At 33.7% G+C, this 14,033-nt stretch overlaps 3 protein-coding genes across 6 annotated transcripts in view; all 3 read left to right on the forward strand.

Annotated features, from left to right (window-relative positions):
• The window catches only part of LOC144560775 (uncharacterized), a 61,816-nt gene that overhangs the window by 24,217 nt on the left and 23,566 nt on the right, over nucleotides 1-14,033 (forward strand). The window contains exon 4 of one of the 2 annotated variants that reach the window (XM_078310024.1): nucleotides 3,617-3,720. The exons of the other annotated variant lie outside the window; for it this stretch is intronic. The gene's annotated coding sequence lies outside the window, so the exon portion shown is untranslated. Of the gene's footprint in view, nucleotides 1-3,616; nucleotides 3,721-14,033 lie in introns of those variants that run through there. 2 annotated transcript variants of the gene reach the window in all.
• Nucleotides 14-14,033, forward strand: part of LOC144560776 (uncharacterized) — a 37,586-nt gene continuing 23,566 nt past the window's right edge. The window contains exons 1-3 of one of the 3 annotated variants that reach the window (XM_078310027.1): nucleotides 14-444; nucleotides 2,534-2,763; nucleotides 3,277-3,597. In XM_078310027.1, the coding sequence (XP_078166153.1) occupies nucleotides 93-444; nucleotides 2,534-2,763; nucleotides 3,277-3,555 (861 nt within the window). In that variant the 5' untranslated portion in view covers nucleotides 14-92 and the 3' untranslated portion in view covers nucleotides 3,556-3,597. Of the gene's footprint in view, nucleotides 445-2,533; nucleotides 2,764-3,276; nucleotides 3,721-14,033 lie in introns of those variants that run through there. The other 2 variants (XM_078310026.1, XM_078310025.1) reach the window with 2 other exon arrangements.
• LOC144560778 (uncharacterized) overlaps nucleotides 28-14,033 on the forward strand; it is a 31,707-nt gene continuing 17,701 nt past the window's right edge. The window contains exon 1 of the mRNA XM_078310028.1: nucleotides 28-62. The gene's annotated coding sequence lies outside the window, so the exon portion shown is untranslated. The remainder of the gene's footprint in view (nucleotides 63-14,033) is intronic.

Here is a 14,033-nt window from a genome sequence, read left to right on the forward strand (position 1 = left end):
CATTCCCTCACTGGTATTGGCACTGGTATTGAAGTTTAAATCTCCAGCTCCCCCTTTCGACTGTAAAACCTTATACCTCTACTACCCCTCCAATGGCATGCCCGAGTAACCGAAACGCCGCCACGTGTTCCCCATGGAAGTCTCTAGAAGGCAAGGTGGTGATGGTCACAGGCGCCTCATCAGGTATTGGCAAAGAGATTTGCCTTGATTTGGCACGCGCCGGCTGCCTGGTCGTGGCGGCCGCTAGACGGGTCAACCAATTGAAGAAGCTATGTGATGAAATCAATGGATGGGATTCCGCCAATCAGACGACCTCACCCGTTCGATCGATTGGCGTGTGGCTGGATGTGACCAAAGAGGAAGGGATCATTGCTGAGGCAATTAAACGCGCTTGGGATTCGTTCGGGAGAATTGATGTACTGGTTAATAATGCGGGAATTAGAGGTAATCAGTTATTTCTTTTTTTTAATTTTTCAATTAGTTTTGCTTTAACACAATCTGAGAAGGCTTCAATTTTGTCCTTCTTTGTTGCATGTGTTTGATCGGACTTTAATTTGAACTGATTTTTATTTTTTATTTTAGCCCATTCATTTTCTTTTCAATGGATTTAGTTAGAGATTTATGATGCGAGAGAATGGATAGGTTGGCGCAATGAATTTTTTGTTTGTCTAATTTTATTGCATTACCAGTGTTTGTCGGCCGGTACAGATAGGGTTGGCAAAAAAGCCCGTGACTCATGGCCCGCTTGATATCCACCGGTGATTTGATCGGTAACAACTTGGTCGTTAGTGGACCGAGTTAAAATTAACTCGCTCGCCACATACTCGAGCCATAATTAATAAGTTTGAGTTTGACCTGGCTTGTGCGCACGAGCCAGCTCGGTCATTAACGAGCTAATATGTAGTTTAATAGTTTAATCATATAGATCCATTCACTTCAAATTGGGAATATTATGGGTTATGAATGTTATAGCCAGTGTTATGTTAATTACACTTTGGACTGTGCTTAAATTGATTGGTAATTTTGTATGAAATATGTGTGAATTAATTATAAGCAACTAAGTTAATTTGTATGAATTTATTTGATTTGGTATGCATGAATTTATTACGTGAATATGTTTGTATGAATTTAGGATTTTGATATTTTTGTATGTACGAATTTAGGTGTAAACTCAATTTATAGTAGTTGATTTGCTTAATTGTTGTTAAATTAAGAGTATTCTTCAATAAATAGTCATATAAATATTATTTTGTTTTAGCCATAATTCATAAGATGTGTTATGAAAATTTAAGATATATCAGGAAAAAAAATATACAAATTTATGAATATGTCAAGCTGGTACCAAGTCAGTTCGGCTCGCTTGGACAAGCCATGAGTCAGTCTTGAGTAGCAATTTCAGCTCAGAATCTAAAATTCAAACCCACTTGCTCAGCTTGATCCATAAACAAGCTGATTACGAGTGAGATCTAATTTAATCTTTAGCAGCTCGTTGCCACTTCTAAATACAGAGAGTATAAATTGTAGTCATCTCAAATTCAAACTAATTAACATGGACCAGCACGTCCGGACAAAATTCATATGCATGTGTATAGTTTGAACAGTTCTTTTTTTTTTTTTTTTTTTAGAAAGATAATTTGAACAGCTTTTCTAAATTAATCACAAAAGGATGTACTTTGTGCAGATAGCGTGTGGCAACATTTTATAATTTATTGAACATTTCTTGTAATTCAATTTCATGTTATGGAACCACAGGCAGTTAGATACTTTTGTCAAAATCAAAATTCCTTTTTGCTTGGTTTCTAGCAACAAAAATGTAAATTGATTTTGTTGACCTTTACTTATGTGAGGTTAGTCTTAAAAAATGATTGTGACAACATGTTGATGCCATATGTACTGACATCATTTTTTTTTTTTTTTCTAAAATTACATCATTTCCTTGTCTTGGCTTTGACTTGTCTATTTTTGTCTAATGGACCTGACTCGTGACTTGTGCTGCCATGTTAGTAACATGACCTGTTGACAATTGTTAATTTAAAATAAGAAATATGATTCAAGTGTATTATTCAAAGAGTATAACTTCAATTTTAGTGCCATTATAAGTATATATTCATGTATTGTTGCTTTATTGCCTGCATACTAAAAAATGGAAAAACACCAAGTTCTTGTTCATTTTGGAAAATAGGAGATAATTATATATTTAAATAATGTTTTTTTTTTTTTTCACTTTCTATTCATTTTCATTTTATCTGTAATTTCATTGTTGTTTTCCTTTTTGTACTTGCATCCTCTCTAAACATCAAGTGCGAAGTCGTAGTCTAATTAATGCCAATGTATCCCTTTCAGAACCCAAATGACGTTAATTGAAGCAATTAACTTTTAACTCGATGATCTCTCCTCTGTGCAGTTTTTCCTCAATTTAGTCAATTTACCTCAACTGTTCAATTTAGAAACCAAACAAACACAGTAACAGACCAGACCAAATGACCAACAGAACTGTAATTTCTAAACCTAATTTGCATCTGTCTTTGACCAGGCAAGGTGTACTCTGTATTGGATTGGCCTGAAGAGAAATGGAACGGCTTAATGGACACAAACCTGACTGGTACGTGGCTGGTCACAAAACACGTGTGTAGACGCATGCGTGATGCTAAAGTGAAAGGAGCGGTGATTAGCATTTCATCTATTGTCGGAGTTAATCGTGGCCAACTACCAGGTGCTGCAGCATATGCTGCATCCAAATCCGGTATTACCGCCCTCACTATGGTAATTCTTTTTTGTTATTCTATAATTTGCTTACTCAAAAGCTTACTACAATAATTGGGTAATTACAAAAAAATTCATATTCGTGATGTTTGCAAGAAATAGAAGAAAGGTTTAAATCTCGGGAGTTTGTAAACTGTAAAATTCATAGTTTAGACCTTGAACTTTTCTGAAATAACAATTTTGTCCATGAAATTTTAGGGAACACCAATTAGCTAGTACTGAAACTTGATATGAATCTGTAAGGTTGTACTTTTCTAGTTATTCTCAACAGATGTTAGTGAAAACACAGTATTTGTGCAGACCAGATTGTGAGTTATATTACATTTTTATGATAAAAGTTTGACCAAAATTTATTTAAGGGTCAACTCGATCACCCTTCTACCAAGACAAGAAAAGGTGGGAAAAAATAAATCTAAGCTTTTCCTTTGGACAGTATACCAGGCAGCTGGCATTTCAGCTATTACATTTTGACTCCTAAATCATAATGTAACATGAGATTTAAACCTTTTTCAGGTGATAGCTTTGGAACTGGGTGAATTTGGTATCCGGGCAAACTCTATTGCGCCCGGTATATTCAAATCTGAAATCACAGCAGGTCTCATGGAGAAGGAATGGCTTCAACGTGTGTGTGACAGAACAACACCTCTAAAGACGTTTGGTACCATCAATCCGGCTATAACATCCGTCATTCGGTACCTGATTGATGACTCGTCATCATATGTGTCTGGCAATACTTTCATAGTGGATGCGGGTGCAACCTTGCCGGGTGTGCCCATTTTCTCCTCCCTCTAATAACATTTTAAAGTTATTTACTTAAAAGAGGTTAAAAAGATTGTGGTGGTCTGTCTGGAAGTTTCTGTGTGGTAAATAAATTTGGATTCTTATTTATTATTTGATAATTGGTATCTGATTCATTGTACCGTTATATATTCAAATTATAAAGTTGACTTCAAATTCTATATGTTCCAAATTTTCTTTAGACGTAATTGCTCTATTAGTAGATGGAGCTTTATAATCCCCTTAAAGAAAACAATATAATCTATTGGATGTATTGTTTGGTTTTTACGATTCATAATCAATTAAGCAACTCACGCATAAGTCAATAATAAAGCCTAAAATGTCTGAAAAAGATAGCTTAACATATATAGAAATATAGTAATTCCACATTAATTACTATCTTTGATCATTATATCAGTTTAAACTTTAAAATGTTAAAAATTTTGAAGTCAAAACAATTTTTTCATGTTATAAAATTTTGTAATCTGTACTTTTAGAACTATACGTCTAAACATAAAATTAAAAAAATGCGTTATTTCTAAAATATTATAAAATTATATTTTTATCATATTTTTTTTGTCAATTATGTTACACATCCTGACTATTAAGGATTCAAATATGTTCCTTTTCTTAAGAAAAAGAGCACCTTACCACCCTTTTCTTAGTAGTCAAATTCAAATATGCTCTTTTTCTTAAGGAGCACCCTCCTATTCTTCAATCTGAACTGTTCAAAATCGATCATACAGCTTTAATTACAGCTGATTCGTTTTAATAGATTATATTGATATAAAAAAAAGTAATTGAAATTGTGTGATCAATTTTGAACAGTTTGAATTGAAAAATAGGAGGATGCTCCTTTTCTTAAGAAAAGGAACAGAGTTGAATCCGACTATTAATTACGTTAAAAGTTTAGCCTTAAAGTCCAAGCTATAAGTAGCTATAAGGTTTTTTTTTGCAAATGCCTATATTATGCAGTGTTGTAAAAAATGGCCTTAACGGCATATTAATCGGCCGTTTAATCGGAAACAGCAGTCAAATCGTTACGAATATACTTAACGGAAGACTTTTTGCGGATTTTTTCGATTAATCGGCAGTGTTTTTTTATTCATCGGCCGTTTATTTCCGTTTATTTTAGTAAAAAAAAAATCACATTGATTTTTTTTTATGTGATAGTGTGTGAAATAAGTTTTATAAATCCTGTATTATAATTTTGTTTGTGCTTGGACATATATTCATTATATTTTATATATGTTTTTTCTTCTTACTTTAAAATTGATTAATTCTTCTTCTATTTATTTATGATATATTTTTCTTACTAATTACTGATGTAATTTTTTCAATTACTACGACATATTCATTTATGAAACTAAGTTGTTATTATAAACTAAATTTAATGATTTTATGTTGGAATGTTTCATTTTTTTCACATAATATGTTATTAGTATTTGAAAAAAGTTTAACTCTTAAATTTATTTATTTTCATTAAATAAATGTGTTACTGACACATGTACGCATTAAAAAATTAGTGTAGTGTTATGTTATAATAATAAAATTAAGTTAAACTAAGATTATTTGATAAGTTTAATGTGTTAAATAAATTATGATATATATACATATATTTAATAAAAAATGTTAAATTGTTCGTATAATTCCGATTAATCGGTCGCATACCGATTAATCACTTGGCGGTACCCATCCATCCAACGACCGCATACTGTTATTTACAACACTGATACTATGATGTCAATTTAATTTATTAACCTATTAGTTACACAAAATTTCAAGTGAATACGGTTCTAATTATATTATCCTCGACAATTTAATTTATTAACCTATTAGTTACATAAAATTTCAAAACGGTTCTACTTATTTTATCCCTGACAATATCTGTTGCAGTTATATGCATTATTGCTTAGGCCCACAGTATATGTGAATTATCAAAACCGGCAACTTTGTACCACAACAATAATTTATTTACTGTGCTGATATTTTATTTTTGAAAAATATAGAGATTTCTTAGAGTGTACATCAAGCATTCTAAAATACACTCTATCATCAAAATTTATTATTATTTTTTTCATTATCAAATATTTCATAAACGTTGAACACCAAATGTACTTCAATATGTTGTCCAAAGGAAACAAGTATAAAAAGTAGAACCGAATAAAATGGAAGTGTCTTCGTAATTTTCTCCAAAGAAAATTTCCTCAAATTTTTTTTCATGAAATTTGTATTAAGTTTGTGGTGCAACTACTTATAATAAGTTCGAGTAGAACTAAGGTACGTGTTCTTAAACTCATCAAGGTGTCTGGTGAGCTTAGCTCCAAAATCTATTAGATTAACTTCAAACAATAAATCCAAACCGTTGAAACCAATTTACTTCGCGAGTGATGAATTTAAATGTAAAGTTTTTATAATTTTGTATTAATTTTGTATAAAGTTAAGTGGTCAAAAAGTGTTAAAAAATGAATGCACTAAAATTAATTTGCAAACCTTCTAATTTTGACCACTTGACTTTATATTGAAATAATTCGAAAATTTAAAATCTTTACATGTAAATTCATCACTTGTGAAGTAGATGGATTTCAACGGTTTAGATTTGTCGTTTGAAACCGATATAAATATAGTTTAGAGGTAAGCTCACTAAACACCTTGGTGAGCTTAAGAATACCCTAGTTTTACTCTTGAAAGTTCTCTCAAAATTTGTTTATAAAAGTGTTTTCTCAAATATATATATATATATATATATATATATATATATATATATAGGAACCTGCAAGCATGCTACGTGTAGTATAGAGGGCCTCCGTGAAACGGCTTAATATTCGACTTTTCAAAATCCTAATGATCGATCCAAACCGTTCATCTTGTTCTCCATATTAATATGGGTTTGGAGACCAAATTTTATATTTTTTGAAATATTTTTACTATTTTTTTGAGATTTATTGAAAATTGATGTTTTTTATGGTCAATTATACTTTAACGAATATAATTAAATTTGAATTGAACAAATTCATCCATCTTTTGTATCATTTGCATGTAATTTTATTCAGTAACTAAAATAAAGCCGAATTTTTTTTTTAATATCAAAAATTAATAATTAATTTCAGAAACTACCCCTCTCTATGCTGGAATTCGAAATCTATCCAAACTAGTATTTTTTTTTCCTGATTTCTAACTAACTTTCCGGCAAACAAAATTTCAGTTTGGAACTAGTCAAAACCGAAAAAAAATCACCGAATTTTGTTACCGGTAATAAAACCACCGTTTTCTAAAGATTCTTTTTCTTAGAAAACATAAACTTTGATATTTTTTATTGAAATATTAGAAATATTTAATATATTTTTTAGATACTTTCATTAATTTAAATTTCATTTAAGTTTTTTATTATATTTATTTTAATTTATAAAATCATTCCTTGAAGTGAATGATGAAATAATAACCTCAAGTTATTATCAAAACTAAATGTTTATCAAGAACTTGAAGTTCGTATTACCTGAATATAATAATACGAGTAAGAAGAAGTTATTATCACAACTAAAAGTTTCTCAAGAACCCGAAGTTCGTATTACCCGAATAAAATAATAACTTGAAGTTATTGTTATAAATGTTTTTCTGCGCAGCTGATTCGACCTCATTTTTGGTCAGGAACTGTCTGTTTCGGCCTTGGCCGAACACACTGTTTTTATGCACTTTATGTTTCATCCAGGAACTATATGTTTTGGTCATGAACTGTTTCTGTTTAGAACCTGAAGTTCTATTAGAAATTTTAGTATAAAATTAATATAATAACCAGCAGTTATTATAGGCCACTGGATGAATAATAACCTGAAGTTATTCTCAATTAAAAACCTGAAGCTTTATTAGAAATTATCATATAAAATCAATATAATAACTATAAGTTATTATAGGCTATTGGATGAAAATATAACCCGAAGTTATTTCAAATTAAATTTTACAATTGCGCAATCAAGTAATTTAATAATCGGAAGTTATTAAATAAATATTTTATTATAACCTAAAGTTATATAATATTAACCTGAAGTTATTAATATATTTAACTTTATTTATTTATTTATTCAATTTACATATTCTTTGATTTACTTTTACTTATCGCCCTTTTCATTTATTATAACCTGAAGTTATGACATTAATAACCTGAAGTTAATTTGTATCTATTTCGTAGTACATATGACAAATCTCACAAAGTTTGAATTTATCTCCTTTTTTCATTTATCATAACTCGAAGTTATGATAGTAATAACCTAACGTTATAAATACGTATTAATGAAAAATGAGAAAGAAAAACGTCATGAAGATGTGTGTTACAGTGTGGAATGGAAAATCATTGGACGCATACCTATTGTACGCCCAAATATTTTGTAGAGATTTATCAAGCTTCAATCAAAAAAAGGGAAAAAATGTGGAAACTAATTTTATTGAAAATGACTCCAAAAATGAATACCATATGGATACACCTCTTGATGTATCAGATTACTTCCATAACGTGAATGAAGAAATATATAGTATTACTTACGGTGAAAATATAGTATAGAAGTTTATGTTTATGTCTAATAAAAGTTTTGTTTACTTTCAAATTTTTATATGCAAATAAGTTTAATAAATAAAAGTAATTTATTTTTTAATTTTAAAGGAAAATGGTTGACGCAATGATAACTAATGAATATTCATGTCTGGTAGACAGTGGAACAACTAATATGTTGGGTTTTGCTGCTACCCTTGTATTGACTTAAGTGCAGAAAAAGATCGTAAAACAAAAAATTTTAGGTCTAAGCCGAGGATCTATCTCCTTGATTGATTTCTAAAACTAAATTTATTTAACAATTAAATAAATTAATATAACATTATACCTTGGTTCCAAACTCGAATTGGAACTGCCGTTAGCTTTGCCTCGGAGCTGCTGCTGTTGCTGCTGGACTTGTAGCACCAGAAGTCTGATGCCTTTATCAGTTATCCACCATGAATAACCAGAGAGCGGATAATTCTTCTACCAGGAACTACTCTATCCGCGGCACTCGCAAAAATAATTGTCTCACGAAGATGTGATTTTTACTACACAAGTAATAAATCCTAATTTACACTCAATTCGGTTGCAAGTGTACAACCTTGTCAAGTAGTACTTAGGGACCGTCCCCACAGGGACAAGTCGGAATATCAAATCTAACCTAACAATTTAATTTATTAAAAGAAAGTAAAAAAGGTTTTTGTTTGTTCAAAGGTTGGTTTGGTTTCGATTAAACTGAATTAAACTAAAGTCTTAAAGCAAAATATGAGTTTTTAACAAGTATGAGAAATTAGGGTTTCTTAGGGTTCCTATCCACTAGTGTTATGACTAATTGGTTTATTAAATTTGTTCTTTTAGTTATGAAGGCACAGTTGGGTGTTGTAGGTACAAAGGGATATCTCTATATTAATACCATCTTTAAATTAGAATAAACGTCACCTCTCGGTACTTGGCTACCCTAATCTAAAGTCATTAAGTTCTTACTGTCCCGATAAATCTAGAAAACTATCTTTCACCTCTCGGTACTTGGCACAATTCTCTAAACTATTAGGTAAAGCCCGTATAAGACAAGCGTCACCTCTCGGTACTTAGTCTATCAAATACCCTATTCCTTATGGTCTAGACCTAATATTCAATTTCTCAATTGCAAATACCAAATCCCAGGGTTTCATGTGATTTCGATTAAGTCCTCACAATCAATTAAAATAAAGAATAGATCACAACAAAGAACAAGAATATATAAAATAAAACCAACTAAATCATAACAAAAGTTTCAAGTACAACCCTAATCAACCCTAGAAAAGCCTTTAGCCAGTCATGGCTAAAGCACAAATGAAATCAAAAGAATAAAAGAGTTCCAAAGGAAAGAAAATAATAAAACCGGTTGATCGATTTTTGCTCTCTCCTCCCTTCTTCTCTCTCCGTTGCTTTTCCTTGTTTTTCCTTGTTGAAAACCTAGAAATACTGCCTAAAAACGTACTTAATCTGTTCTACAGGTCCCCCTTTTATACCCCTAGCAAAACCTAAAAATAACTCCCTAAAAATAGCAAATTCGGGCTCTGAACCGCCTTATTGCGGGCCACAATGAGTGGAGGCAGTTAACATACTGCGCAGAAAAAATCTGGAGGTCATTGCGTACCGCAATGGATTTGGTTGCGGATCGCAATGGATTTGGTTGCGGACCGCAATGAAAGTGCTGGAATGAAGATGCTGTGCTGAGAAGTCATTGCGGGCCGCAATGAGTTTGGTTGCGGGCCGTAATGGATGTTGGCAGTTGCTCCAATCTTCGCGCTAACTCACCCGTTTTGCTTCGTTAAGCTCCAAACACTTGATTACCTGTAAAATAAACATAATTAGGCCAGTAACTTGAACTTTTGGACATTTCTAACCTAATTAAACCTAATTGAATCAAAACTTGGCTTAATTTACATAACAAACCCTAGGTTTCAATAGATACAATTTCGGCTTATCAAATTCCCCCAAGCCTAGTCCTTGCTTGTCCCAAGCAAGTCTAAACTTGGACTACAATTTGATCTCTATTTTAACCTCATATCAAGTATACATTCTTTAATCGAAAAATTTATATGATCTTGCCAAAATTTAAAAATCTCAACGTAAATTTTGTACAAATTTAAAGTGCAACCCTTGGCTAATCATGCTTCACCCCACAATTCAATTACTCTAACTTTTATTTCCTTAAAGGTTTAGAATTTGTAAACTTCGGATATCTAAATTTGTTACAAAAAATGCATTCTTATTTGCGAAAATTCTTTGAAAAATCCCCCAAGCTTGAATCAAACTTAGGTTAGAAAGTCGCGGACTTCGTGTGTTGATATATGCAAAATTTTATTTTTCTTTTGTTGGTTTATTTTATGACACTATAAATCTTTATCCTTAGAACAAAACCGACTAGTTATAGGTAGCTAATCCATACCCAACCGTTTTAATTCAAAAGTGCATTCGCATGCTCTTGGTTCAACCCTTCCATGAAACGAACTCACAGAGTTAGTGCAAACTCGGTCACTTTATCGGGCAAACTACCGGAGCAAAGTATCTAGGACTCATTGCTATAAGTACGTCATATCACCGTAACATAAGCAAGCGGAGTCTTTCTTGAAAATTTTCAACTTGACTATTTTTCAATATTTTTTGCAAAATATCATGAATACACACATCCTTAGGCATTAATTCATACTTATGGATATCCCGATCTTTCTAAATTTATTTTTCACAAACAAGTTGCATTTTCAAAAAAATAAATTTAAATCCCTAAATTTCTAATTTCATAAACCTTTATTTCCACAAAGTTTTTCGCCAAATTATGTGGTTATTTCAAATTATTCCAAAGGTATTCCTAAAAACTCGTTAAAATTTCAAGGGTTTTATATTTGCCAATTTTTGACACAAAAAAAAATTAAACATGATTTTATACTTTATGCATTTTCAAACAATTAAGTCCAATTATGCAAGACTCTATTTTTCATAACCTAGTAAAACATCTTGACAAATTCGTAATTTCAATCATTTAAGTTTAAAATCACAAATCCTATTCATGGTCAAGTAAAAATCAGGGTTATAAATCCTAAAAAATTTTGAAATATTTTTGAAAACATGCATGCAAAGATACAATTTCTTCCCATCCCCCAAGCTTAAATTAAACATTGTCCCCAATGCGTAAAAATAAACTAAAAAGAGAGAAGAAACATGGACTACTCTATTGGCGGAAGGTGGTGGTGGTGCGCGTAGTCTCAATGCTTGCGTGGAGGATCGGGAGGGCGGCCTCCCCATTGCTCCGTTTCGTGTCAATTTTCTCGAGATTTGTCGGTTTCAGATGTTTCCACCGACTTCTTTTGCATCCTCCGAGGTATCAATGGCTTATGTTCCACCTTGGATGCATCCTCCGAGGTTTCGGCAAAGTTTGGAAGGATCTCAGCGGTTGATACTTGGAAAACTGGGCTCAGAACAGGGAGTAAATCATCTGGGAAGGGTTCATTGCGGGCCGCAATGGATTCTGGTTTCTGCAGTTCTGTCTGAAGGTGCTGCGGACCGCAATGAGTGTCATTGCGGGCTGCAATGAGGTATGCAGAATTCGATTTTTTGGTTTTTTCGCACTCCCGATCCATCAAATACTCAACGGAACCCTTCTCCCAGTTGTTTATGAGCTCTTCATCTATTAACCTGTCAAGAATATCAACACTAAAAACATTTTGATCGTTAGATGGGTATCTCATGAATCTTTTGATATCGAATGTGAGTTTTTCTTCACCAATGTTCATTGTTATAATTCCATCATGAACATAAATCACAGCTTTTGTCATATTGAGAAATGGTCTTCCTAACAAGAGTGGTGTATGAGTGTCCTCATCCATATCAACCACAACAAAATCTATTGGAACGAAGAATTTTCCAATTTGAATTGGTAAGTCCTCTACCACTCCGAGGGGTAACTTGACCGATTGGTCTGCCAATTGAAGAGATATTCTGGTTGGCTTAAGTTCCCCAACACCTAACCTATCATAGACCGACTTAGGCATAAGACTTACACTTGCTCCTAGATCACAGAGTGCACGTTTAAATTGGACGTTTCCTATGGAGCATGGTATGGAAAATTTACCCGGATCATCCAACTTTTTGGGCAATTCATTCATTACCATGGCACTGCCGTTTGAGTATAAGGATACCATTTGTACTTCCTCAAGCTTACGCCTATTTGAAAGAATGTCCTTGAAAATTTTGGTGTAAACCGGCATTTGAGTCATTACCTCAGTCAATGGTAGGTTTACATGCAATTGTTTCAACAATTCAAGGAATTTAGCAAATTGTTTGTCAGTTTTCTCATTCTTAAGCCTACCAGGAAAAGGTGCGTATTTGTGAGGAGGAATGTAAAGAGGTACCTGTGCACTTACCTTTGGCGGCTCATCTTGAGATGGATTTGCTTGTTTGGCAGGGTCGTTTGGTACAATTGGTGTAGCTTCCTTTGAGGCGAAATCCTCATGTGTGGAGATGTGCCCACCACTGCTTCGTGTCTCTTCACCCTACGGCTGTGCATAGTCATCCTTTGGCATAGGTGGATCCTCACATTGCATGCCGCTGCGAAGCACGTGCCTAACTGCCTTGACTTCCCTGGGATTGTTCTCAGGTTTTGGTGGAAGGGTGCCCAGTTGGCGGGAGAATTGTGTAGCTTGTTGTGCAACTTGGTTTTCAAGCATTTTATTTTGGGTTGCCAACATATCTACCTTTTTGGTCAATTCATCAAACTTTTGGTTTTGACTTGTCATGAATGCTTCTATCATCAATTCAAGATTGGATTTTGGTTGTGCATTAGAACCATACTCTTGGTTACCATAACCTTGATTTGGTCTATTAAAGTTTGAGTTACCTTGGGTATTTTTGTCATTTTGTCTCCACGAAAAGTTTGGGTGATTTCTCCAACCGGGGTTGTAAGTGTTGGAGTAAGGGTTGTTATTTGGGTTGAAATTGCATTGGTTAATTGCATTGACTTCCTCATAACTAACCTCATTACTTACACCACAATTAATTGCTAGATGGTTAGTACTACCACAAATTGCACAAGGAAGAGGAGAAGAATTGTTTACCGAATTTACGCTCATTTGATCAATTTTGCGATTCAAGGCGGCAATTTTTGCAGCCAAGTTTGGGTTCGAATTCACCTCCTTCATTCCCCGCTGCATGATGATCGGTGTCTCCCTAGGGTTGTGCCATTGGCTTTGGTTGAGAGCCATGTCATCTACCAATTTGTATCCGTCCACAGCCCCTTTATTCATGAGACTACCCCCAGCAGCTGCATCTAACATACCTTTGTCGTGTGGCATGAGGCTGTTGTAGAAGATTTGCAATAAATTCCACCCTTCGATGCCATGATGGGGACAACACCTCTGCAGTTCTTGAAACCTCTCCCACGCCTCGCTCATGGTTTCATCTCCTTTATGTCGGAAATTGTGGATTTGATGGCGCAAGGAGTTTGTTTTGGATGGTGGAAAGAACTTGTTGAGAAAAGCATTCGCCACCTTAGGCCAAGTGTTCATGTTCTCGGGCCGTTGTCCCCTTATCCAACCTTTAGCCTTATCTGCAAGAGAAAAAGTGAAAGCCATAACTTTCAGATCTTCAGGAGAAACAGTTTGTACCTTAATTGTGCTGCAGATTTCTTCAAAATTGGCTAAGTGTTGCGTGGCATCTTCGTGAGGCAGACCGTGGAACAAGTTACGCTGCACCATGCTAATCCATGCAGGCGGAATTTGGTACTCTTCAGCATTGATAGTAGGTGCCGTATAGCCAAGGTGGATTTCCTCAGCCCTAGGTGTTGTAAAGTCTCTCAAAGGGCAGTTGGCATCGGCTACTTCATTGTTTTCTCTTTCGAGAGCGGCTACCCGCAGACGTTGAAGTTCATTGGCCATTCTATCCCTTTCCCTCTGAAGATTTTCAAATCGAATATCTTCATTTCCGTTCG

This window comes from Carex rostrata, chromosome 10, assembly GCF_964058835.1.
Source record: "Carex rostrata chromosome 10, lpCarRost1.2, whole genome shotgun sequence".
NCBI classification, from domain to species: Eukaryota; Viridiplantae; Streptophyta; class Magnoliopsida; order Poales; family Cyperaceae; genus Carex; species Carex rostrata.